General features: G+C 43.1%; 1 protein-coding gene across 7 annotated transcripts in view; it reads left to right on the top strand.

Annotated features, from left to right (window-relative positions):
• LMO1 (LIM domain only 1) overlaps positions 1-25,814 on the top strand; it is a 105,139-nt gene extending 79,325 nt beyond the window's left edge. For 6 of the 7 annotated variants that reach the window (XM_082195216.1, XM_082195222.1, XM_082195219.1 and 3 more), the window contains exons 3-4: positions 15,313-15,438; positions 25,356-25,814. In XM_082195216.1, coding sequence (XP_082051342.1) covers positions 15,313-15,438; positions 25,356-25,461 — 232 coding nt within the window. In that variant the 3' untranslated portion in view covers positions 25,462-25,814. The remainder of the gene's footprint in view (positions 1-15,312; positions 15,439-25,355) is intronic. The other variant, XM_082195217.1, reaches the window with a different exon arrangement.
• Positions 25,815-27,475: the final 1,661 nt, after the last annotated feature.

The following is a 27,475-nucleotide window of genomic DNA, read 5'->3' on the forward strand; positions in this document are numbered from 1 at the left end:
GAAGGTTTTAAATGATTGTGAGGGCTGGTGGCCTAAAAGGGTCTTCAAGAGACGCCCAAGTGTCAAAAGGTAAGGATTGTCTGTCAGATCTCTGCCAGAAGAGTGTTCCATGGCATTCGACTAGCAGTACTCAGTGCCCAAGAACAAGTTGAAGCCAATCGGGGTCTGTAACATCAGAGGCGGATCCGAGGGAGCACAGATTTGGGGGTCTATTCAGCTGCATTGGGTGAGAAGCCTCGGAAGTGCTGCCAGTGGAGGGTGCTATATTTTGGCATCGCACAGGACACCACTGAAATTTGAGACCTCAAGGGTGGAATCTACACACATATAAAAAAACCGCTGTGAAAATGCTTTTAAAAAAAACGTATTGAAAAATATATTGAGCTCACCTTTGCCATCTTGTATCACATTTGTGTATTGCACTTTACAGCACATTTAATATGTTTTATTTGCAGCTTCAGTAGCAGACCTTGGACTCAGCTATACAGCTGTATAGCTCAGTCCAAGGTCTGCTACTGGTAACATGGGGGACAACTAACAGCATTCCTCTGGATGATCTCAGGGCTTGGCCACACTTTCCCCGTGCCTAGAAAGCATGCGTCTGACTAGTTTGCCTTTGCCCCACCACTTTCCCCTGAAAAACCCGCTCTTTGGTGCTAAACCAGAACAAATAGCCGATTGCCATTTGTTCTGATTCACTGCTAAACTATGGGTTTTCCTGGGGAAAAACAGTGGGGCAAATGGAGGCATGGATGAACCCTCAGTGACTGAGCTAGGATATAAGGGCTCAGGTGGTACACCGGGTAACCTGAGGAAGGCAGTCCTTAAGGTATATACTAAAGAAATGATGGGTTGACTTTCTTTCTCTTTGTGATGAGGAGAGCCATCCTGGCCATCAGCTGCATGTCCTGAGAAGATACGTTTTATTGCTCAAGAACCATGACTGTAGCTCAACAGCAATACTCTGTGTTTCCTACCCTCAGCCAGTTGCATAGTGCAGCGGTCTGTATTTTAGTCTGTCCTCAGCAACCGTTCTGTGGACATCCTGTTTCAGTTTCCAAAGTGCTTCATAAGCACTGTGGGTGAAAGGTGTTTACAGTAGCTGCAGTGTCTCCTTTCATTACTGTCTGTGCAGAGTAAGACCTTGATTCTTGGAAGTGTGCCGTTTCTACCTGGAGAAGAGCTGCTCTCAGGAATACCTAGTTTTCATCAGGCTGCCATTTTGAGGCAAGGGAGTGGAACAAAATTAAATGGTCAGATCTGCACGTAGACCCTGAATGTCACATGTACGCATGCCAAACTTGTCAGACTCAAGTAACTCTGTCAAAGTGATGAATACAAGTGACTGCAGCTTCTGTGTTCAGGAACGGACTTTGGTAAAGCCAAGAATCGTTTTAAGGCAAATGGTGCTTCTTCAACAAATAGATGTCGTGTTTTGTGGCCACTGGCAACAAATAACACTGGACAGGAATAGTGAACTTTTAAATAGAAAGCACCAGTCTTTAGAATTTCGATGGAAACATCATTAATATAACTTCCCAAAAGAAAATGGCAATCAATCTGTTCATATTTTTTAAGATGTGCATCTATGTAAAAGGATAAAAACAAGAACCGTACATGAAGTGTGTGTGTGTGGGGGGGTCCATTAGGGCAAAATAGATACTGCCCCACTAACCTATGTGCGTCTCCAGCTAGCCCCCCCCCCCACCTGCCTGCCTTCTTACTTACAACCAGTTTAGGGAGTAGCACTGGCTGCCAGCTTCATCCTCAGTCTCAGTGTTGCACTGAGCTCATCAGGGAGGAAGATGGGAACAAAGCTCAAAGTAGTTGACTTTGCTTGCCATTGGCTCTAGCTCCCCCTACTGCTAGCCTCCTGCATTATGCCCTAGCAGTCCCAATGGATGTCACTGACACACAGCCACTAACAACACACGTGGGTAGGTGGAAAAAAAGTCCACAACCTTTTTTTTTGCACAATACCTTCCATGGTTTGGTGTAGCAAATGGCAGGGACTAAATGACCCCATCCAGCTTTCTGGGTAGAATTTCAGAGGAAACAAAAGCAATGTGGTGTAGTGGTTAGAGTGGGAGACCAGGGCTAAAATCCCTGCTTGGCCCTACTTGCTTCAACCTAACACATACCACAGAGTTGTTGTGGGGATTAAATGGGGGGGGGGGGACGACAACGACCATGTATGCCACTTTGAGCTCCTTGGAGAAAAGGTGTGATATATATGCAATTAATAAATCATAAGGCGAGGTTCATTGTACTGACTTATTTTCCCTCCTGCCCCCAATATATGGAGGTATCATTGATTAGGTCCCAAGAAATTTGAGTTCCCATAATGAGGCACCCTCAAAACAAGCTATTGGGGAAGTCCCACTCCTCTTACTTCTCAAAGTGTCATCCTTGCCCAGTTCCAAGGTGTGGAGTTAACACATGGCTGGCTGGATTCCAGCACTAAAAAAAGAGATAGACACTGCAGTTGTATGAGTTCTCCAGATAAGCAGCTACACACATGCACACACCACAAATGTGGGCAGGAATTTTGCATCACCTTTGTTATTTATCTCAAGCACGTCTTCAACTCACTTGGGTGCTAAGCATGCTTCCCTAAACAATGCTAGGGAAGCTATAGCACTTTTCATTCCTTTTTTGTGATACTATCCTACAAGACTTACTACGAAATGTGGGTTTGCCACATCAGAATGGCAATGCCAGGATAAGGAGTAAGGCAAAGACGCTGCTATAATAATGTGATCTCTATAAAAGGATTTCCCTATTGCTTTCATTTAACCTACATTTGGCTTGAAAGATCTGAGCAGAAATTTACAGCTGCCCATTTCTACCGTGCTCGGATGTAGCAGTCATCCCATTAGAGCATACTGGCTTTGGTGTAATGGGTCGCATAAAAGTTCTATTGCACTGTCTGCAACTTTGAAGCAAAGACCTTCCCCAAAGTATGATATCTTAACTGAGGCCGTCTAGTTGAAGTTCCACACTCTAAAGGCAAAAATAGATTGCACTTGGTTTGTTAGTTGACTTTTTTATTATTTCCTAAAGCCTTGTGATTAAGTGAAAAGCTTGCGTGGACTAAATCTTGCAGCCGTTTGATGTTCCAACCTGCCTCTGGCACTTTCAGACTTGCTGTTTTGCTACTGATAATTTTTAAACTCTCCAAAGAGACCTCTGCTCTGTTCATGTGTGTTTGCATAGCCTCTGTGAAACTCAAGTTGTGTGTTAATGCTCGTTGCAGCAGTTACACCCCCACGTAATACTAATACTGTGGCCAGCAAGCCAAAACCCTGTGGTTGAAATGAAGCACTCAAATTTGTACAAATTTACTGGATTTCTTTTGTAAAATGGTTACACGGTTTGCTCAAAAGAAATGGAGTCGGGCTCTAGCAAATTCTGGAGGACACGGAGAAGAAAGTGCCCGATAGTAAAATTCTTCCTTCTTCAGAGATGAGAAGCTTTATATTGAGATCACCACTGGTTTGAGTCTACTGCTTTGAAATGTAACGGCTTCTGTCTGAAATTAGTAATTGATTTCTTAAACTCTGGCATGAAGAGAGGAGGACTGATAGCGGAAAGGGCACAGTGGCTAGGATGAATCTTACATAACGAGAGCCCTGCTATATCAGACCAAAGGCCCATCTTCTTCAGCATCCTGTTCCTCCAGTGATCAGCAAGGTGCCAATGGAAAGCCAGCAAGATGAACCTGCATGCAGCCCTGCTAGTTCGTCAGCTGCCTCCTCAGCTACCATGGAAATCTTGGACAGCTGAGTGGAGGCTGGCTCCTCGCCTTATGTGTCATTGGCATAAGAGCCAACTCCTAGGGGCCAAGGTCTCTTCACCAACCAATAAAATTGAGAGGGCCAACCCCCACCCCAAATGATGGGCATTGACATTCAAATGGTGTGTCTTGGGATTGATTATGTGTGGCAGGAATTCCCTTGGGTCCCTCTCATATTTTATCCAAGTTGGCACTTGTCAGGCTTCAGGGAATCAGATTTCTCCCACTCCCACCCCACCACCTTGGCAGTAGGTAAGCAGAACAAAGGAAAAGGAGTCTTCTTACCAGTTAGAAACTTTCATGATCACAGCGAGAGAACAAAGAATCCATTCCTAGGAATTCCCAATTAAGGGTCCCACCCACTTCCTCCCTAGTCACCCACATCACTACCGCGTCTTGTAACCTGATCCCACAATCACTGTGCTTTCTGTTCTGCCACCTTTTCAGCTCTTCTTGTTCTTGGGCTGGGTGGAGGAATGCTTCCCAGAGACAGTGAATCTGTTAATTCTCTCTCTCCCAGTGCTTCTTCTCCTAGCTGTTCCCCATCCAGTATTTCCCAGTTTCTGCCTTCTGAACTGTGTCCCTCTGCAAACCACTGTTCAAAATCTATACTGTCCTCCTGCTCCTGGGAAGATTCAGGATCCTGATCAGGAGCAGGGGGACGCTCCCACCATTCCTCCTCAGTGCAGTCCTCCTCAGGACAGTCCCTGGCAGCACCCCTGGTATCTTCTGGTAATATTGTGACAGGACCCTTTCCCAAGTCACCACTTGAGCTCTTGCCACACCCAGCCTCTCATTCCTCCTCCTCTGCTTGCCATCTATCTTGATTGGCACCATGGGACCCACGGCAGGGTTGGGTTTTTTTGTCCCAATGTGCCTCACTTTACACTTGCATACATTGAATCACATCTGCTGCTTCAATCCCCATTCATCTATTAAGGATAAAGTCTTCCCGTTCTGGGTGGCTTGTATCAAAGGGTGATCACTATTCCATGCAGACCCCAGGGTTGTAACCATTAGCTATCCGTTCGCCAACAAAAACTGCTCTTTTATAAGATGTATACTATCCAGGTAAGCAAGGCACTGTTAAACAGCATACATGTGGAAGGGTTACAGCTCAGTAGCAGAGGACATGTTCTGCTTGCCAAAGATCTCAGGTTCAATTCCCAGTAAAGTGATACCTTGGATCCCAAACGTGTTGCGAGTCGAACCTCTTGGCTCCTGAACACCGCAAACCCAGAGGTGAGTGTTACGGCTTGTGAACGTTCTTTGGAACCCCAATGTCCGATGTGACTTCCTCGGCTTCCGATTGGCTGCAGGAGTTTCCTGCAGCCAATTGGAAGCCGTGCCTTGGTTTCTGAACATTTTGGAAATTGAACAGACTTCCAGAACAGATTCCGTTCGACTTCTGGGGTACCACTGTACCTCTAGGTAGGGCAGGGAAAGACTCCTGTCTGAAACCCCAGAGAGCCACTGGAAGTAAATGTAGGTCAGGGTGTCTAATCAATACCCCTGCAGATGTTGTTGGAGTCCCAGCCAGCATGGCCAGTGGTCAGGATGATGGGATTTGTAGTCCAACCACAACTGGAAGGCCATAGGTTGGCCATACCTGCTGCAGGCAATCCTGAGCTAGATGGACAAGATACATGTGCCATTTAGCACAACTAAAAAGGTGCAATTTATTTTGTAGAAGGGAAGTAAGTGTTCTTCCTTATAGATCTTTACCATACATATGCCAAAGAGTGAATCTGAAAAGGTAGCACATGTATCTTGTTCCATCTGTGCGTCTGTCTCTTCATCGGACTGGAAAAGTGTAAAAAAGACTCTCAAACTAGGTCACCTTTTATCATACCACAGAAAAAGCTTGTAACAAGACACTGCACTTTCTTGATGCAACAATTCATTGGTTGCTGTCCTGTTAATTAAGTACGCAAATATTTACCCAAACAGCCCAAGGAGCACTAGATCCTTTGGATAGGCAGAGCTTCATAAAAGCTGCTGTAGTGTTTCTATGGAGGATGCACAATGAATTCTGATAAACTGGAGCTTGAAAATACCATGGTTCAGCAAATGGGGATTCTGCTGAAAACTAGATTCAGCGGCTGAGTGCATCAATGACAGGCATGTCATCATTACAATAGCAAATCTGTGATATTTTTAAATATGTCTCTGACGAGGAAGTCGTCCCCCCCCCCCCCATTGGAAGATTTTCCAGAAAGTCAAGTACATACAAAAATGTGCTTGTTAGGAGAAATTCACATTAAGATACTGAAGAATTTTCATAAGGAACTTGATGGAGAACAGATTTTTTTTAAGAAAGGAACCGGAAAATTGGCAGATCTGTCAATCCCTAGAGATATGCTATGTGAATATTGTTTTCTCATAAGCAGGCATATATTGAAGGTCAAATTTTGTCCCATTTCAGAGATGCTGTGTAATGTAATGTGATGTGTTGCCTTATGCAGTAATTCCAGTACAATTTCTATTCCTTATCTAGATCCACAATAGTGGAAGAGATGAGACATTATAAAAACCATTTGTACTTTCTGCCCAGACACAGAGGTCCAGTGCCGAGGGCCTTCTGGCGGTTCCCTCACTGTGAGAAGCCAAGTTACAGGGAACCAGGCAGAGGGCCTTCTCGGTAGTGGCGCCCGCCCTGTGGAATGCCCTCCCACCAGATGTCAAAGAGAAAAATAACTACCAAACTTTTAGAAGACATCTAAAGGCAGCCCTGTTTAGGGAAGCTTTTAATGTTTAATAGGTTATTGTATTTTAGTGTTTTGTTGGAAGCCACCCAGAGTGGCTGGGGAAACCCAGCCAGATGGGCGGGGTATAAATAATAAATTATTATTATTATTATTATTATTATTATTATTATTATTATTATTATTATTATTAAAGTTATATAAGACTTATTATTACTATTCATATTGAAATCTTTTCATATTGGGGCACTTTCATAAATTTCTTTTGATGTTGATGCTGTTGCTTATTTACTGAGACAATTCGATTACAGAAACACTTTCTGTGATTAAATTATTATTATTGTTAGCAGTATCACATTTTATATATGGCAGGGGGTTGGACTCGATGGCCCTTGTGGTCTCTTCCAACTCTATGATTCTATGATTCTATGATTCTATATTTTGGAATATCACTATGATAATTGCTCTGTTCATCTCAGGTACATAGAATCATAGAACTGTAGAGCTGAAATGGACCCCAAGGGTCATCTAGTCCAGCCCCCTGCTATGCAGAAATTTCAACTAAAGCATGCATGACAGATTGCCACCCAACCTCTGCTTAAAAACCTCCATGGAAGGAGAGCCCACCACCTTCTGAGGGAGTCCATCCCACTGTTGAATAGCTCTTACCACCAGAAAGTTCTTCCTGGTGTTTTGTCGGAATATCCTTTCTTACAACTAGAAGCCATTGGTTTGAGTCCTACCCTCCACTGCAGGAGAAAACAAGTTTCCTCGATCTTCCATGTGTCAGCCCTTTAGATATTTGAAGATTGGCTATGCTATTTCCTCTCAGTCTCCTCTTTTCCAGGCTAAACATTCCCAGTGCCCTCATAATGTTTGGTTTCCAGACCTTGATCATCGTGGTTGCCCTCCTCTGCACACATTCCAGCTTGTCAACATCTTAAATTGTGGTGCCCACAGTACTCTAGGTATGGTCTGACCAAGGTAGAAAAGAGCAGGACTATTACTTCCCTTGATCAGGACACTATATTTCTGTTGATGCAAGCTAGAATAGCATTGGAAATGTTTTTGCTGCTGCATCACACTGTGGCCTCATGGTAAGTTTGTGGTCTACTAAGACCCCCTAGATCCTCTTCACATGTACTCCTGGCAAGCCAGGTGTCCCCCATTTTATATTTGTGCAGCTCCTGCGCATGTTGGCCAGGGCCGAGCACAATGGTAGAAGGAAGCCATTTTTGGAGGCATGCTATGTGGAGAGCCATAATGAATGTTCCAGTTCTACTGGAGAAGGCGAGGCAGTGTCAGACATAGCGAGCATCCTGACAGAAGGCACAGAGGTGGGGCTGAGAGGGGGACAAAGAAGACACCCTTTGAGATGAGTTTGAAAGCAACACTGTCCTCATTAAGAAAGTGAATTGGCGCAAAGAAGCATTAAATCTAATGTGCTTTTCTAAAGAATCAATTACTATTCCTTGGAAGAAGCCAGCCTGCTAGCCATATTTATCATAGGACCTGCTCACTGTGCCATCATTTTGGACAAAGTACCAAACCTTAGGTAAATCTGCACACCCGCCATGGATTTGTGACATAGCTGCAGCCCCTGAAACATGCGCAAACTACTGTACAAACGATTGCTGCTCTGAACAGAGAAGTCTTTAAATAAAAAGCCGCCTTCAACAGTCACACGCCACTAAGCGTGCTTCCTTTTATTCCATTTTCTCCCATCAATTCATTCGTATTCACTGCCAGCCCTCTGTGCCAATTAGCTTTAATTTTTACTATACACAATGACATCAACAGCCAATGGGATTCTAGGCTCGCAGGATTTTAGTGTGCCTATAAACTACAGAAAATTGTCCTTGGCTAAACTCCGGCTTTCAGATTGGCTGACGACAATAGGCATGGTTAAGTTCAGAGTAAGAGCCATTAAGCATAATTACTACCACAGGGTAAAAGTTTAATTGTGTTAAATTTTAAATCTGCATAGCCTAAGCTTATTTACAAGCTGGCTAGGTCCTTCTGTTACATAAGGGAAAATAAATCTGTACTTAAAAATTTGCTGCTTGCCAACTTTTATTTTACAAAAAGTTTTTTAAAAGCTGATAAAAGCTTCTCTTGTCTCTGACTCATTCCTTCCTGTTGGGATCACGCTGGCTAAGTATTGAGGATCTTATGATATACTGCACTAATATGTCTGAGCCTTCTATTGATATGAGTGACAAGATTGCGTTTTGTATGAAAGACCGGGGGGGGGGTGTCACAGGGACTGAGGATCCTCTCCCTTGTTTTGATACATTTAAGTCATGAGGATTTTTATTGCTGGAAGAAATCCTGACGTCCCTCACTCCTAACCACCTCCAATATCCTGTTGTAGATCCTCTAGGGAAAGGAGCACAACTGGTCATGTTATCAAAAGAAAATGTATTTATTGGTGGGAAACATACCTTGCCTTCAGGGCTATATAAATCATGAGACATGCTCCCCTCCTTCACTTGAGAACACATATGGATGGCTTTTCTGATATTACCAGACTGTGGGTACATGGCAAACATCCGGACACTTTCACCCTTTTTGAAAATGGAGTTGCAAAAAAAAATCTAAGGGGCAGATGAAGTCCTTAAGGGAAGAATGGGACATAAGAAAAGGCTTTTTTGTTGTTGTTGAGAAGGCCTTCCCCAACTTGATGTCCTCCAGACGTTTGGCACTACAACTCATAATTTCTAACCATTGGCCATGCTGGCTCAGGCTAACAGGAGATGTGGTCCAAAACATCTGGAAGGCATCGGTTGTGGAAGGCTGGTTCAAATCAAAGTCTTTCTGTTCTAACATGCTGTTACCATCTTTGGCCAGTTGCATGCCTATAGGAAGTTCACAAGGAGTGTGTGGTGCGGATCATTTCTTGGTGCCCCCACCCCAACCTGCTACTAAAATAGCAAACCATTTAGCTGTCGCCACTAATTGTAACTGATCCAGGAATGGAGAACCTGTGACCTTCCAGATGTTGTTGGGACCCCCAACTCCCATCATCCCCAGACAGAATATCCCACTAGTTAGAGATGGTGGGAGTTGTACAACAGCATCTGAAGGCCCAATGGTTCCCCCACTCTAAGTCATCCAAGTTGGTGGTCATCACCTCACCTCATCTTGGGGGGAGGAGAGAAGAAAGGAAAAATGGTTTGGATCCTACGCTAAGTTGACTTAAGGAAGTTCACCCATCTTCTCATCCCCAAAAATCCTCTGGAACCCCATTCCACATTGTTTAAGAGGGCTCCAGAGAGGCTTTATAGGTGTGGTGGCGGCTGCAATGGGGAGAAAGTCATGGAAACCTTCCCTTCTGTGAACTTATTTAAGGTAAGTAATTTTAGGGTGCAAGCCAATGCGTTGAAAAATCAAAGCTTGTTTTCTGCCCTCAAACTCTGCTTGTACATCCTTTTGAAAGTCATGACCAATTGTTTGGGAACATAACCTCTGCATGCCAAAGAGCTCAGTCTAGAATGCATAGCAGATGTATTCAGTTTATGTCCCTTAGTTCCTGTTGACAACCCCACTTAGATTACCTAACTGCTCGTTGAACATCCCAGGACATTTTTAAATGCAAGCAACTTTACCCTTCTGTGCCGTTCCCACAAAAGACAATTTGAACTTGGAAGTGCTAGAGTAAGTGAGATATATTCATATACTGAAGAGTGGGAAGAAATGTTCGAGAACGAGATTAGCACGCAGACTAGCTGGGAGCTATATTTGTTACAGACATTAAAAAGCAACATGATTTCAGCTGGACAGAACATAAGCCTTAAATCTTATGCAAACATTCAAAGCTGTTTAACACTGTCTTACCCCCAAAGCCCCTGGAAGGAGGCAGGTGAATCCAGTACCAAATACATTTTTCATGTCCCTTAAGCTGACTGTTTAAATAGTTAAGTGAACATCTGTCCAAACTTCCCATCATTTCCATTTAGAGAAGCCGCTAATTCAAAGGGTGACAAAAAGTGCCTGTTTAACAATGCAGATGGTGCTGTCTGCCCCCCCCTTTTTTTGTTTAATCTAGATTGAGCTCCACACAACTGTGATGCTAATGAATAATGGATTTTTTTATATTCACACATAGAGTGGCATTGCGCTCTGAACAAATCTAGGATTAGCTTGCTTCTAGTTTCCCCATTTGGATATAGGGCAGTGATTTATTTATTTTATAATGGTAACCGATGTGGATATTTTAAAGATCAGAGGGTAGCATTCTGATTTCAAAGATGAAAGCAACTTGTCAACTTTGTCATTTGGAAGAGTAACACAGATTAATATGAGTGCAGCAATAAAACGCTGAGAACCTCCATTTTTTTGCAATTTAAGTGAGCTGCAGCCATCAGTGATACTTATATTTTATTGGCAAAATTGACACAAATTTGCAACTGTCTGATAAACACATTGTGTGTTACCTCCCAGTTTTCATAGAACTAGTGTCCCTTTAAAGATAAACAAGTATAGTCTCATTTCAAAGATAAAAGAAGTGGGGATACTTTCTAAAGCACAAACCAAATCAAGATGAGGCAATGTTATAGTTTCCTGAACTGATTTAGGCCATTTATATTCATAAAACCTACAGAGAGGTGATGAGTTAGTAGTCATTCAGTAGCAGCAGCAGCAATTATTATTATTATTATTATTATTATTATTATTATTATTATTATCCCACCTTTCCTCCAAGGAGCTGGAAGTAGCATGCATGGTCCTCCCTATCCCCTTTTTACCTCACAACAACCCTGTAAGTAGGTTATGTTTAGAGAAATAATGACTGGCCCAAGGTGAGCTTCATAGCTGAGTCAAGACTAGACTCCTTTACACCACACTGTTTGGGGCAAAAAATCATATTCAGCTGACCCCAGAAAGCACATTGGTTGAAAAAATTCATGTGAGATTCGAAGTGTTCAAATATTTGTGGGGTTCCTTTTTCAGTGGGATGTCTTTTGAGGGATGTGAAATGCCCTGCATAGTCATTTCCTGGGTTTGTTTCCCTTTCGTTGCAAAATTCGTTTAATGCCTCTTTCTACTTGTTTGCTTAAAGCTATTGTTCACTATAGCGGCCATTAAGTTAGATAACAGCTTGAGCTAAAACAATGTAAAGTAACAATAGGATAAAATCCATTCAACGTAGTCATTACAACAAACTAATGCGAATAAAGACCTTTCATATCAATTGACTTAGGCTGGAATTCAAAACACACTTCCAAAGGCCTAAATCCAGCTAACACAGATGAATTTCTGAGTAAACATGCAATAGATTGATCTTCATATCTAACTTTTGAAGATAGTGTTGGCTTCACTGCTGGGGCATCAGAAAAGGCTATCTCAAATATTTTAGGTAGGGGTAACCAGTGTAGTGTCCTCCAGATGCTATTTTGTCCCATTCATATGTGTGGGCCCCTTCCCCCAAGAAATACTACTGAAATGGAGGAGGCCTTTTCAAAGAGCTAAAGGTTGTGCCAACCAGCCCAGGGACGGAGGAAGGGGATACAGTGGGGGCAGGCCACCCTGGGTGTCACCACTGAGGGGGGTGACAAAATGCCAGGCAGTACTCACTGCAAGGCCTGCAGCGCGCCAAAGTCATGCGTCTCTCCTGGGAGCGATGCATGGCTTTGGCGCCCACAGGCTCCGTGCTGCCCCAAATAGTCCGCCAGCTGCTTCATCTGTAGGGCAGCTAAGTGGAAGGAGGCAGGCAGACCCCTCAGAGGCCCCGTGGAGTATCCTGACCTGGCTCTCCCCGCCCCACGGGCAGCTGGCCCCACCCCTGGGTGCAGGGTACACACGCCACTCCAGGCGCCCGATCAGCTTGCTCCACCGCTGAATCATTTTTGCTTGGTTCTATTTTAAAGTGCAAGTTAGAGGACTGACACTAAAACTCTGGACAAAGAGACTCTGGGTCTTCAGAGTCTTGCGCAAATACTCCTAACTTTGTTTGAGAAAGAGACAAAAGCTTCAAATACTCTCCCACTTCTCCAAGAACAGGCTGCACAGGAAACTCTGGTTTCACGCAGATCTAGACAATGTTTTTCCTCTGACCTTGTGGTAACTTTTCCCATCACCTCATGGTGAGACCATATAGAAGTAGGTCATCAGAAGGTTATGATGCATATTTTTACTCCGGCACCCAGTGGCTGATGGAACGTGATTCTCAAGGCTCTGTCGAGGTAGACTACAGCCTGAGCTCAGTTATAATGGAAGCAAGGATGCGTCACGGTTGATGAAAAGCTGAACTCAGATCTGGGTTTAAGCAGCATCCGTGTGACAGCTTTCTTGTGTGTGGCCTTCAACAAATCTCAGATTCAGCTCCCCATCTGTAAAATGAGAATAGTAATGAACCATCTTGCCAGTCTGTTGTGAGGATGAAAGCAGTGAAGATTGCAAATTTTCTCTTCAGGATTAAAAGCACCAATATTAGCAATAGCACTAGGCCCATATTAATATTTATATATACAAGCATTTCTATCTACTCATTTGGCCCTAAAGAGCCTTCCCCCTCAAGGTAGCTTGCATCTATAAAAGACATAAGCATCAATTACAGTTATTGTTACATTTCTATAGCAGCAAACATGAACAAGTTGAAACAATACAATTTAAAACAAAACCAATTTTAAAACCAACGAAAACATTTGAAAGCATATAGAACATCTAAAAACACAATGGCAAACTCTCACAGCTGCTAATTTCAAGGTTGCCACGGCCAGTATCTTTCAGTCATCAAAAGCCAGGGTGAACAAGAATGTTTTTCGATTCCTCCTGAAAGTCAACAATGAAGGAGGAGACAGATGCATCTCCCCAGGTTTTGAACACATAAGAGAGACCTTATCACAGACTCATACTCACATACCTAATCAGCACACTGTGTAATTTGTTGTTTTTACTGAGTATTTTTTACTTAAAGTGTAGCTAGCAGTTGATTGGCACCATTGTCATACAAACTTTGAAGTGGAGTCATTTGCAAACTACAGAGGTTTAGCTCTTGTGTGTTGGAAAAGGCAACAGAATGCTGTCTTCCACACCGCTGTAGTAATTACATAATAAATCATATTGGATCTAGAGTAAGTTAGTTGTACTTAGGCCCCATTGAAATCTGCCTGAAAAAATGAGACATGAAAGAGTGGAATCCCGCTGATTTGAGTTTAACCCACTCAATCAGGATCAAACCTATTGCCTTTCACATAAAGATATTTATTGCCTACATTTATTGTTAAAGAGGAACTTAATCTGACCGGGTATGAAGTTGCTTTATATTGAGTCTGTCCAATGGGCCATCTAGTCCCACATTTTCTACTCTTGACTGACCATAGCTCCCCAAGGTTGCAGGCTACTTACGGTTCTTTGACCTGAAAATACAGGACCTTCTGAGTACAAAACTTGTGGTCTACGACTGAGATACAGTGAACTTCCCATGTGTCGTACTTGTCAAGAGATTCCCGCCTCTTTTATAAGAGTTGTTGTGATGCATTCTTCATGCGCTGGTGATGCTGCAGCGATCTTCAAGGACTTGTAGGTGGGCCTGGAAGAGCAAACCGTACTTCTTGGAGTGTCATGCTCTGAAAGCAGCCAGTATCTGTGGAAGCAGATAACAAAGTTGGCAAAGCATTCGTGTTGACACAAAAGCTATCTCCAAAGACCAGGGGTGGGGGTGGGGTGGAACCAATTGATGTAGAGGAAGAATTACTTTCATTGAGAAATTGAAGAGAAAGGAGTAAAAGGGAAGCAACGCTATTTTTTGCCAAAATTCATTTCCAGGTTGAGATTCCAATTAAGATTCTTAACATTTTAACTGTGGGAAGATTGGACTCTTCTCAGAGGGAGACTTTGGGCCCCGTAAACATGGTTTACGTGGAGTCAACTTGACTTTTCCAGTGGATATGGATGGACTGAGTAGCTTTTGCGAATGCCCATGTATGTTCAGATCACAACTCCTCCATGTCCTAGAAAATCCTCCAGTGATGTGGTAGATAGTGATCTTGATCCACGTGGAAGCAGTCATGGGATCTGTTCTGCACTGGAAAGATCAACTTGCATTTCCAATTCAGCACTAAATGACTGAATGTGAAATAATTCAGATGAGTTTTTTGAGCCAAACCAAACTTGCATGGATTGATATCACCCTGGGGTCCCATCAGCATAGGATCCTATTTCAGTGTTTAGTTCTAGATTGAAAATACCACCACCACCCCCAGTCTGAAGAAATTAAGTATCATGTAGAATAAACTTAGCTCTCTCTGCCTCCCAGGTATCTTAACTTCACCCAACTTCTGCCTATAACAAAGGCAAATTGTGGCCCACAGGGAACATGTTTACATCCAGTGCTCCCAAAAAAACATACCCGGCACTTCCCCTCCTCCCCCCGTATAGCTAAGAAATCAGTAGGAATTGATGAAAGAATAGCAAATTAGAAAGCGGAAGGTCTGAAAGAGGGGCCTGTAAAGATGTTCTGCAAAGATGCTCTTAATTTGCATAAGGGGGGGCAATTAGATTGCTTTGACTAAGATGTTGGAAGCCCCAAAATAGTGCTCTGTGTGCAAAATGCATTTCTTCATTAGGCAGTCAATTAGCAGGAGGCTCAGCAGCCGAGCAAAGGAGCCCAGCTTTCTTCTCCTTCTCCCTTTTTCTTTTCTCCGTGCCATTTCAGCCCACATTCCCACACACTGGCTGGTCAGCGAAATAAGGGACGGCAACTTCTCTTTATTGGTGCAATACAGTATTTGATACTGCTAATTACACTTAATTAGTCCTTCCGCCATTTAATTAAAACGGCTTCTAATGATTGTGCTTCCTTGGCAGGCTCTTTGGGACCACGGGGAATTGTGCTGCCTGCAGTAAGCTGATCCCTGCCTTTGAGATGGTGATGAGGGCCAGAGATAATGTTTACCATTTGGACTGCTTTGCCTGCCAGCTTTGCAACCAGAGGTGAGGACATGAGGCTTTTATATGAACAGAACAGAAAGAAAGAAAGAATGCAAGTTATTCCCCACCCCCCACCCACCCCTGATCCCAGTGGAACAAGAAAGTCTGGCTCACGGTTTGATATCCATCACCTTCTCCCAGGCCTTCAAATTGCCACTGCTGGGTGAGTCATTTTACCTGCTAATGGAACACTGGAGCCTTCCCCCTGATAGGCCAACATGCGGAATTGGTGGTAGGTTGGATTGTGGCAGGAGCAAACAAACAAACAAAAGTGAGTGCTGTGCTGCAGGCTAGCAGGTGGTGTTAAGCGGCACCGAGGCAACTGAATGAGCCGCTTCAAAGCCAAGCTTCTTGTCGGTCTGCTGCACATCCATTGATATGAGGATGGCTTGGCATAAATACTTTTTAAATCAAGGTTACTTAAGTTGGGCATCTGACAGGCTCGGAGGCCGGGCTGGGAAGAGTCAAAGGAAATAGAGCTCTTCAGAATAATTCCTCGCAGAGCCCCATCAGCTCGCCGCACGGTCGGGAGGGTCTGTTCAGAGCGCAGCTTTAAGTGGGACATATCATGTGTGCCTAAAAGGCAAGCTATAATAGGAGAGGCTATATAATGAAGAGCGTGGTCGCTATTCTGGCGTGCTTCACATCACCATTGTACTGAAGTGTCCTGCAGCTTTTAATGCACCGTAGTCGACTTGTATGTTGTGCATGGATATCAGGAGGGTATCCACTTAAGGTTTAATTTGCGGAGGGTTAGCTGGGGCCTGGAGCTTTTCTCTCAGATAACAACCATATTTCCCAATGACACATAATCATCAAACCTAGGAGTCCTGTCACATTAAAATTCCAAACTCTACACAAGGCCAGCCTGGTCTTGGAACCCTTTTGGGAAAGGTACAGGTTTCAGTGAGTTTCCAAAGGCAGGAAAAGGAGGGAAATCTGTTAGTTATGAAGCAGCTACAAACAATGCTGCCCTGCTATATGCACCCTCATAGTACATATTGAGATTTGCCACGCTGATGATCTTTGCACTCAGGGTGGTGTTTGGTCTAGGCTTTAAGCTAGATCAAATTCAAGAGCAAGACAGCATGCAATCCAAGCAGGGCTGCTTGCAAAATTACAGAAACATCTATTCTAATTAAAAAGTATTTCAGTATCTCTAAAGAGAAGGCGGAAATGCTTCATGCAAATGAGGGTAGCTAGCCTGGTGCTCCACAAACGTTTGGGACCACAACTCCTTTCAGCCCCAGCTAACATGGTCAGTGCTCAGGAATTATAGAAATTGTAGTCCACAACATTAGGAAGGCACCAGGTTGGTACAGATAACTGTGAGGAAACAGAATCTGACAACGTCCAATATCAAATGTAGCCGTACTGGAAATTCAGAATCAAGTTTCCATAAAAATGCTTTAAATAAAGAGGAACATCAGTGTGTTGGGAATTGGGAACCATGTTAAGTCTGCCATTTTTATGCCTACTTGCCTGTGCTTAAGTCCCATTTAATTCAATGGGATTTATTTCTGAATAGATATGTATAGGATTGTGCTCTTGGAATAGTTCCAGACACTACACCATGTAGAGGGGAAAGGAAGCACAATTTTTGTAAGCTTCCTGATCGCTACAGTTCTTCGTAACTTTTGCATCTTTCTCCTACAGAGTTGCGAGCAGGAGCATCACAGAGAAGTTGCGCAGCCCAGTCTGGCTCCCAAATTTCGACACATTTATAAACACGCACATCTCATCACAGAGGGGAATGTCTAATTGAAACTTGAGGCATTTAGAAGAAGCCTGAAGGACAGGAAGTGGGAGCACTTCCTGTTTCCTGCACACAATTAAACCACTCAGCTGGCATCCTAGCATAAGCTTGCTTTCAAACAACAAATCCATGTGCATGCCTTACTTTAACCCAGATAAACCGTATTTCTACCTCTTAATATATTTTTTTAAAAAACCTCTAAGCCTTATATGTGCCAAACAGGTAATCTAAAAAGCTCAGCTCTTCGGCAGCTTGACATGTTGCTGCTGCTGCTTCACCACACTAAGGAAGTTTGGAATTAGCAAGCCAAATCCGTTTTTGCTTGACAAAACATTCGGACAACAGACCTTCGTGCACAAAAAGGTCTCCACAGGATTACCAGTGAGTAGAGCTGCACTGCTGGCCCTCTGAATGTCCACATGTTGGCATAGACACCTGCACTGTCAAAGTAGCTCCTTTCATGTATGTTTCCATGTGTTCCAGAGCCCAAATCACATGGGCACCTGCGCATAAGCAACCAGTCACACATAGGCTTTGACAGTGCAGGTGTCCACACCAATCGGTGAACAGTCAGGGAGCAGAGACAGCAGCACAGCCCTGCTCCCTGGTAATCCCATGGAAACACCCTCGCCAGATTAATAAGTGAAGGGTGCTCACCTTTTGGCCACATCATATTAAAAGCAGTGACCAGTGGGCGTGTGGATTGGCCATAAAGAACATCATTATCATGATGAATCCATTCACTTTACTCAAAACCCCTTGGCTCCACAGCCATGCAGGCTCCCTTGAGTGCAAACCCAGTGCATTTCTTCTGAACAATGTCTATCAAATAATTTAGCTTTTCGGTGAAGTCAGTGTAGTTTCCCCTGACGGAAAGGTGCAGGGAACAGAACATATCCGAAGTTAAGAGTATCAGGAATTCTGTCGTTTTGGGTGGCTGTTATTGAAAAGGCTGCATCAAGCATGAAGCTGGCAATATTTGTTTGGAGTAGACTGCCTTTCTGTATGAAAGAGGCAGGCTCAATAAATCAAGCTGTCCCATTTGATAGGCTATTCCACTGAGGTTCTAGTGACATCTAGTGGGTTCAGATAGATATCCCCATTTCTGTGTCCACCTTTGTTGAAAAATGCTAGAATGTGGTAGGATCTTACTGTCTGCCCCGACTTTAAATGTGTTTGTGGGGCCTTTACCAAAGTTATGTGAGGAAAACGTATTGACTGTTTTTTAGTACTATGATGGTAACAAAAATACTTTCTTTCATCGCAACAGACCTTTTTAGTACACAGTGGGGTTTCTGAGGCTTGTTCACAAAGCTTTAGCAACCCTAATTAAAAATGAAGAGAAAAGTTGGCTGAGTTGATGGTCTGGACATTCTATGAAATAAGGCAAAGCTGAAGTTTTTCCGACTTTCCCAGACATAGACTTGTACTCACAGTCACTGCAGCTTCAGCCTTAAGCATCACAATCCTCCATTTATTTATTTATTTATTTGTAAAATTATATCGTCTCCTTCCAAGCATTCATGGAGCTATTCTATTTTATCCTCCTAGCAACCCTTCATTCAATGATTATGCTATCCCCTATCTTCAAAGATGGTTCATCAGAGATTTGAGCAGAAGGAGCTTGCTGGTTAGGGTGGAGCCATGCTAGCGCCCCAGTCACCATTGCTTAAATGGGGAGAGGGAGGGGCAGGTAGGTCAGGGGGGTGCAAATGCGCCAGCAGCACCAATCTAGTGCTCCTGCTGACCTGGCTGGGGAGGAGCCAGGTCTGCAGCATTCAGACCTGGCTCCTCCCCATCTTTCTTGCAGTAAGCAACAGTGGCCCACCTGCAGAGGATTTAGCATAGCTCTTCTGGATTTGAACCCAGCTCTCCCCAGTCCAAGACCAACACCCCAGCAACCATACTTTGTAGTTTCTCGGTGCTACTGAATGAAGAAAAGGCTAGGTTAATGTTTATTTCTGTATTTATTTGATTCCATTTCTTAATTGCATCTTGAAGTGAAAGAACCATATAAGCAATTCCATGTATGTAAAGCATTGAAAACAATTCCTTTTTTAAAAAAAAACCAATTAAAAACCAGTTCATAAGTAGATCCAAACCAGGATGTGGAGCATATTTTCCAATGTTTGGAAGCGAAGGGGGAGATAAGCACATAATAATGAAGTTCCTTGGACCTGAAGGGATGGAAACAAAATCAGATACTACCTTGTCAATTGGATTTGAAATTGTTTTTATATGTGTTTTTACTGATGGTGTTGTTTTTAATTATCATTTTTTAAGATGCTTTGGTTGTTAATTTCCTCAAGTTTGTTTCATGGGAAGCGCTTCATAAATTAAATGAATGAATGTTACTTCTAGGGCATTAAGTTAGAGGTGGGTGGCTCCTGGCCCTCCAGATATTGTTGGACTCAAACTTCCATCAGTCCCAGGCACACTGGCCAATGGTCAAGCAACATTTGGTGGGCCAGAGATCTCCCACCCCTCTCTTAAGTCATAGCCTTTACACACACACACACACCCCCGTGACACACACACCCTACAACTCCAGTGCTTGAGAAATGTCAAAAAGTGTGTCATGGAAGATGTCCCCCCCCCCGGTTTCCTAAAATATATGTCACCCAGATATATGATCAAAAGTTAGACTCATTTTAGATGACTTGTCTGTGCTGTTAGCACACTGTTTTTTTAAAACCACAAACTCAAAACTACTTCAGCACTCTATTTCCATTAATTATCTTCCACAGTGCACTGTTAGTGTTACTGTCAGCGTTAACTGTTACTTCTAAAATATTTCCTGGCAATAACTCTATTGCAATTTGTTAGATGAGAACTGGGTTTGTTCGGTTTATTTGTTGTTGGGTTTTTTGGGGTTTTTTTATTAAAAAAATCCTTTTAAATCCTCAACCTCATTTCAAGAATTGTAGGCAGTGTTTAAAAGAATCCTGAAGGCAATTTACCTGCTGCTTTACACAAATGTTATAAATTTAAACATTGGTTCCTAAAGTGACTGCGAATGGGACACCTCATTTTTTTAAAAAAAAAAAAAAGCTCATGCCAGCAGAATGAAAGTAAATTATTTCTACTGATTCTCCCTGCCTTCTGCGCTTTCTGAAAAGCTGCTCCAGAGAGCTAGAGGCCATTCTGGAACCGTGTGTTTGCAGAATGGACAGTTAAGGTCCAAGTCATTGATTCTGAGGTGATTCGGGCTGCACTTCTGCACCCACTTACATGGGAGTAAGCCCCACTGAACTCAGTGGGACTAACTTCTGAGTAAGCATATAAAGTGGATGGTTACTCATTGCATCTGGTACTGGTTCCTTTCACCAAGTCCTCAGGCACACCAGTTATCTCACATGATATGGATGCCCCAGGCTGCATGAAAATCTGTGCACTCTCTCCAAATGAACCCATTTAAGTGAATATCGTGGAAATCATAGATTTGTAGTGTTGGAAGGGACCCTGAGGATCATCTAGTCCAACGCCCTGCAATGCAGGGAAATGCAGCTGTCCCATACGGGGATCAAACCTGCAACCTTGGCGTTATCAACACTACACTAGAACTGAGTATCCAGAGTTGTTACATGCCAAATAAACTCATTGGTGTGTGTTTACCAGCAATGTCCCCATATATAATGCATTTTTGTATATGATTTTGATTAAGACCTGATTTTGGTGCATACTTTACCCCAATATACACCTTTTTTGTATGTATTTTTGGGTTGGACAACTACATTGCAAAATTCAGAGTAGTGTGCATCGGTTTGGAAGGTGAAAATTAGGTAGATTCGCATAAAAATGCAAACTGACTGAATTTCTCCCCCTCCCCATGTCCAACCCACATCTGCTGCCATGTAATATATGACACAGCCCAGCTGCTGGGGGGGGGCTAGTTTGACCCCACTTTGAAATTCTAGTCGGGGAGCTTCCAAAATGTCATTTCTAAAACATAACACATTTCTTCTCCATGCTTTTGCGAGGTCTTCCATCCCTGCTCCTCGAAACCTCCGCTGATTTGGCAAGAGGCAGCTGTCAAGCGCGCTGCACTTGTGCCGGTGGCAAGACTTTAATCTTCATTTTGCATTACTACTCCTTCAGTTTTTTGCTTCTTGGTTTAAGGCAAAAATATGTAGCGAGTCAGCAGCTGTCTGTTTTTCAGTCAGCAAGGGAAACCTTTCCAATTCAGCAAAACACTTGGAGAGGCCTGCACTTTTCACAACAGATTTTGAGGTGCGGATTTTAGCTGGTGTGATAATTATTTTGTCTATATCTCCTTAATAGAAACCCAAAAATCATAGAGCTCGGTAGTACTGAAAGGAGTTTTGAAATTCTCATAAGGCTAATACATATAGGGCACCAAGCTGAATCTTACCTGATCTATTAATTAACCCTTTCCCCATTGAACCCATAAGCTTCTTGCCTATTGTCATCAAATTAAGCTGCCAGCAAACCTGAGGGTCAGAAGAAAATTAGCTGTCACCAAGACCGCTGATACTTCATCGTGCTAAGTAGAACCGGTATTTCCCCAGTGTGCAAGTTTGCTGCGGGAGGGTTTAATTTCCTATTCTGTGAAGTCTATAATTTTTTTCTGCGGCAGCATGAAAACTGCTTTGCCGCATTCTGGTTCCATCCTTCTCAAGCAACATCCAGATTGGGGATAGCCAACATGGTGGCCTGCAGAACTTGTTGGATTTCAATCTGCATCGTCTTTGACCGTTGGCCATGCTGCTTGGGGGAATGGGAGTTGCAGTCCAACATCTGCAGACCACCATGTTGACTACTTCTGAACGAGGCATTATTTGAAACTGATGACAGGGGACAAGGGGAAGACATTCTTTTGCTGCTTCAACTGCATATATGCTGATGTCCACACGTATATGCTGATCAGAGTCTCCCACATAAGCCAGATGAACGATCATTACCCTTTTCAGTAGGTGATATTCAATGAGAAGGAACCATGATTATTGCTTCCTGGATATGATACCTCAATCTGTATTGCAATGGGACTGGACTATTGAGCAGGAGCTCTCAAACGTTTGAAGTCATGTGCACACTAGGACTGAGAAAAATAAGCATGCATTCCATGAAGGTGTTTGATGGAACACTTCACTTTCCTTTATAGTGCAGGATAATTCTAGCCCTCATCAACACATGTTTGATGATAAATGTGTGAATCTTCCTTGAGCCCAAAGTTTAAGTAAGTCCCAGTGAAACTAAAATTGCAATCCGAAGTCCATTTTCTCAGGAGTAAACCACACTGAACACAGTGTGACTTACTTCTGAGTACTGCAAATTCATTTTCCAAAACTTAGCAGCATGACTCTCTGGTGATATAAACAAGTTTCTTGCTGCCAGAGAACAAGTTACCTTGCAGTGTGGTCCCTCGGTTGAGAGAAAATGCATTAAGTATCCACCAAAGTGCAAAGGCTGACACCTCCACTCCAGTCATACACTTGGCGTGCATGAAGTATTCTCTCGCCTTGCCTTTCAAATTATGCCTCTTGCACAGCCCTGAATACAATCAAGTGTTGCATCCCAGCAAAGTAGGAAGTAGGAAGACAGTTTGCCTTGGTGCCCATAGTTCAGCTGCTAGTCTTTGTTATAGGCCTGGCAAAGTTATTTCAGCCTTACCTAAATGATCTCACAAGTGGCCAATGCTACGTGTGCATAGCCCTGTTTTTAATGTGAAGACACTGGGGATAAGGTACACCTATAGGGACAAGATTAGCTGCCATGATCCAGCTCTCCCTTCAGCATTTCTGCTCAATGTGTGGGTGGGAGAATTGTGCTTTGGGAGACTGCATTTCTTACTCATCATTCATCAAAAGTAACATGAATGTCAAAGGAAATACATGCATACATCATTTTATCTGTATGTCGCCCTTCCATAGTTGGAACCATGCTCAGGGGGGATTGCAACACGTAAAAAAAATGCATAATCACATACATAACAAAAGTAGTAAACAATAAATAAAACATCAAAAAGTACACAACCAAACAGAACAATTTCCACATAAATCATAAGATCAAAAATAAAGATACAAAAAAATTAATTTCAGTAACGGCAACAACACAGCAAAACCTCATAAACAACACCCCCAGCCCAAGAGCCTGGTCAGCAGCCTCAGCTTCTGCAGCTGAAGTGAGTCTTCCAGGACTCACAGCCAATAAATAGCACATGGCTCGTATTATGTTGGTGCAATATTCCATATACAATGTGAAAAAAATTACCTAGACATAGATTTCCGTGCGCTGCTCTGGTTTCACCAGAAGCAGCTTAGTCATGCTGGCCACATGACCCTGAAAAACTGTCTGTGGACAAACGTCAGCTCCCTCAGCCAGTAAAGCGAGATGAGCGCCGCAACCCCAGAGTCATTCGCGACTGGACTTAACTGTCAGGGGTCCTTTACCTTTACCTTTTAGATATGGATTAAGTTTTAAGATGGGAAGAGGCTAAGAGAAGAGACAGCTCCATTGCAAGTTCTCATTTGGTAACTTAAGCATAGGCCATGGCTCTTTCAAACTACTGTTTCTGTCAACTAGACTACATATCAGGTGAATGTAATAGTGGAGATCCTTGTTTTTAAGGTTTAGCAAATTCAATTAGGTTCAATACCAACAGGGGCTTGCAGATTTATGGCAGACTTGGAATGAAGGTGTGAGTGTTTGTGAGGGGTTACACTTTTAGAGATCGTAAGTCGGACCCTTTATAATTTGATGGGTGATACAAAGAATGTGTGTGTGTAGAACCCAGTTGCGTTTAAAGACAGAAGGCACCACCTACATCCAGTACCAGGTTGAGACCTTAGGTGAGCACTGGAAGTGTTCAGCAGGTGTATAAGCAAAGGACCAGGACCGCGGACAGCTCACTGCAGAATAGGATAGTCAGGCTGGACATAAAACACCAGAACACAAGTTAAGATGCTTCCACACAGCCTTTTACTGTGGACCCTGTGCTGCAAGCTTTTCTCACCCGCCACATAATGTCATCCTTATCGAAATGCCCTCCCATTCCCCACTTCCCTAATTTATTCTGCATTTACTATTTGTGATTCTTTTATTTGTTTTACTTATCAGATTTCCCACAGAAATGGAAAATCCAGATTAAATTGTAAAAACGATATGGAACATCATTTTTTTTATGAGATCACTGTCATATGGATGCTGTGCAAAAGTTGCATGCAGGAGCAGCCCTGAGTCCACAATAAATTACCGTCTGGAAGCGCCCTATCTGACCTGAATCTGTATTGGGCCTGAGTTCCATCCTGCTCCACAGTGAGCTGTCCATGGTCTTGGCTCCCCCACCTGCCCACTACCTGGGCAAATCTCCCAGTTCCCACCTGCAGGTCTCAGCCTGGTACTGGACCTCTCATAGGTCACTGAGAGAGTGTGTGTAACTAAACATAAAGGGGCTGATTTATTAAAGGATTGCCAGAAGTGTCTGATGCATTGCAAACTCAGGGCCAAACAAGTTGAATAAGCCTGGTTTGTGGCCCCTGAGATCACTGGGTTAATTTTACCTTTCCATTTAACAGTTATAATTGAAGGCCTCTAGACCTTTTGATGCTAGAGGCAGAAAATCTTAATGACATTCTTCTCTCCTACCCCTCACTTTGGTGTTTAAAAATATGATCATAAGCCAAATTAGTGATCATTTTATGCCCTTTAAAACTTGCCATTTGAACCAAATTATCTAACTTCGCCTAATGTTAGGGCCAATCCCCCTTTCTTGGGTTTCTTAATCAGCTCATAGCAGCTCAAAAAGAGTGATCTGAATCTATGTTTGTAGAGCATTTTTATCTATACAAGCTTACCCTGCCATACGACCCAGTTTTATGTTCTTCTGATTCCCACTGCCCCTTTAAAAAAAAAAACAAAAACCTTTTTGCTTTTGTGTTGATTATATGTTCATCTCTTTGAGAAGTGTTTTTCATTCCTGATGTGGTGGTAATAGAAAAGTATTTGTAAATAAATTAAATATTTTCAGGTGGGGAGGAAAAAGACGCACAACATAACCGCTTCTGTTTTTCTCAAAAGCCAATGGAAGATAAAACATAAAGACCTTAAAAATGATGCATTACTTGCCTACTCAAGGTCAGGAAAAAGAGATTCTTATTTTTCTTTCCTTAGGTAAACGATCTCTTCTTTTTCTTCTGTGTTCTAGATTTTGCGTGGGAGACAAATTTTTCCTGAAGAACAACATGATCTTGTGTCAGATGGACTATGAGGAGGGGCAGCTGAACGGGAGCTTTGAGCCCCAAGTTCAATAACAAGCCCTGCTTTGCTGAAACACTGTGGGATGGACGTTCAGCCGCACTAGCAGTGAAGGGCGTCTGTCAGCTTGCCTGCAATATTTTTTTAATTCTCGGTCCACAAAGGACTCTATACATTGTAGTATTTTCCCCCCTCCCCACAACACAAAGCAGTTACAATTTTAGATGTACAGTTGTGCCTGCTTAGCTGAGCACTGCATTGCCTGTATGTTCGTGAGTTTTTTGGGGGGGATATTTGGGGGAGGGCTCTGTACAGTCTGTTTTTTCTGTATATAAACTGGAACATTTATTTTATGAAAAATGTAATGCAATTTTATTACAGGTGTGAATTAAAAAAAAATATGAATGTTTCCTGGCCATCTTTAAGCGATTATTTGCTCTGGTGGTATTCATATAGGAAGAAGCCATGTCACTCAATGCACACCAGTTTCTCCATGTGGAAGTTCTCAGAGTGGTCTGATTGTAGAAGAGAAGTTCTGTCCTGTGGCTCGTCAGTATTCTAAGAATCAGGTTTAAGAAAAGAGGAGGACAATAGTTCATCCTAGCCTTCTCTATGACATACCTTTTATTTCTGCGTTCAAAGAGCTTCTCTTCGATACTGAATACGTAATATTTAAACCAGCCAGCAGGAATATAGGAAGCTACCTATTGGTCCATCTAGCTCAATATTGTCTACCCTGACAGACAACATGCTGAAAATTGAATCTGGGACCATCTACGTGAAAAGCAGGTATTTTACCAGTGAGCTACGATCCTTCCCACCGAGCCACAGCAACCTGGAGTGGCATATGCCAGGAAATCAGGGGTCGCCAATCTGACCACTAAGACTTCCTCTGGCACCCCCAGGGTTCCAGTCCCCCCTGCTCCATTGAAAAGAGACTTGGAAGATGCATTCTGTTGTAGTCAATCTAATAGCTTGTGTTGTGTGCTTGGCTGCCGTGTGTGTGTGTGATGCCCACGATGGTTTCATCTGCTTGCAAACCACAGTCCTGGGTTTGGACATAATGAGAAACCAAACCTGATTGTGGGTTTATGGTATGTTTTGCTTGTGTGAGGGGAAGAGTCAAGAAGGAGCAATCAGGCAGCATACACCAACATCCTGCTCAGTCACGGTAAACCACAATAGGCCAGAAACTATGGTTTATCCTGATGTGCAAATGTGACTGCTCAAACAAGCCATGGTCTCTTTCATCTAAGGTGGGTTAGTTGCCCCACTACCTCCTTTGTGAGAAGCCCTTTGCATCACCCATTATCATACCATTAGAGAAACAAGGCAGGTTATAGAGATAATTTGGCTTTCAGCATAACCCTGAGCAAAAAAAGAGGGGAGGGAGAAACCAGTCCTAAAGCACCACTCCCTCCCCTATCTTCAATCTTCACAAAACCTTTGCAGCCCTCTTTGATAACCCTTACCTCTCAAAAAGTCCTCCCCACTGTAACCACTTTTTCAATAGGAATAGTCCCACCACCCCAGTAACTAAACTTTCAGCGGCAGCAGAAGAAACAAGTGCTCAAAATGACTTGGGCCCTTGGAATATAAAAGGTGACAGGTGGTTTTTTGCAGAACAAGGGCTTTTCATGGGAAGCAAGGGGAGGAGTGCTGGCCGTGGCTGAGAAGAGGAGCACAGAAGAAAGCTTCTGGCAGGACTGCTGTGCTTGGTAGCACTTCAGAGAGAGGAGACGGGACAGAAACATGTAAGAGCAGATTACAGTTCCTTTTCTAGGAATTCCTGGGGCTTGTGGAAACGGAGGTGATGAAACAGCGCAAAAGACTATGATGAAGGACATCCAACAGCAGGAAAGAAGGATGTCAGCATTAAACAAAATGCTCCCCAAAAGCAACAAAGAGATGTGAGCCTCAGTAAGGTGCCCCAAGAAGAACATGTTCAGATAGCTGAATTGCCGAACATGTTTGGGGAAGTGTCATGACTTGGGGTTTTTTAGGTACTAACTAAGGGAAAGGACAGTTGCAACTTGGCGTCAACCTCAGTGAGACATGAAACGCATGTAT

This window comes from Podarcis vaucheri (genome assembly GCF_965113315.1).
Source record: "Podarcis vaucheri genome assembly, chromosome: 1".
Classification (NCBI taxonomy): Eukaryota; Metazoa; Chordata; class Lepidosauria; order Squamata; family Lacertidae; genus Podarcis; species Podarcis vaucheri.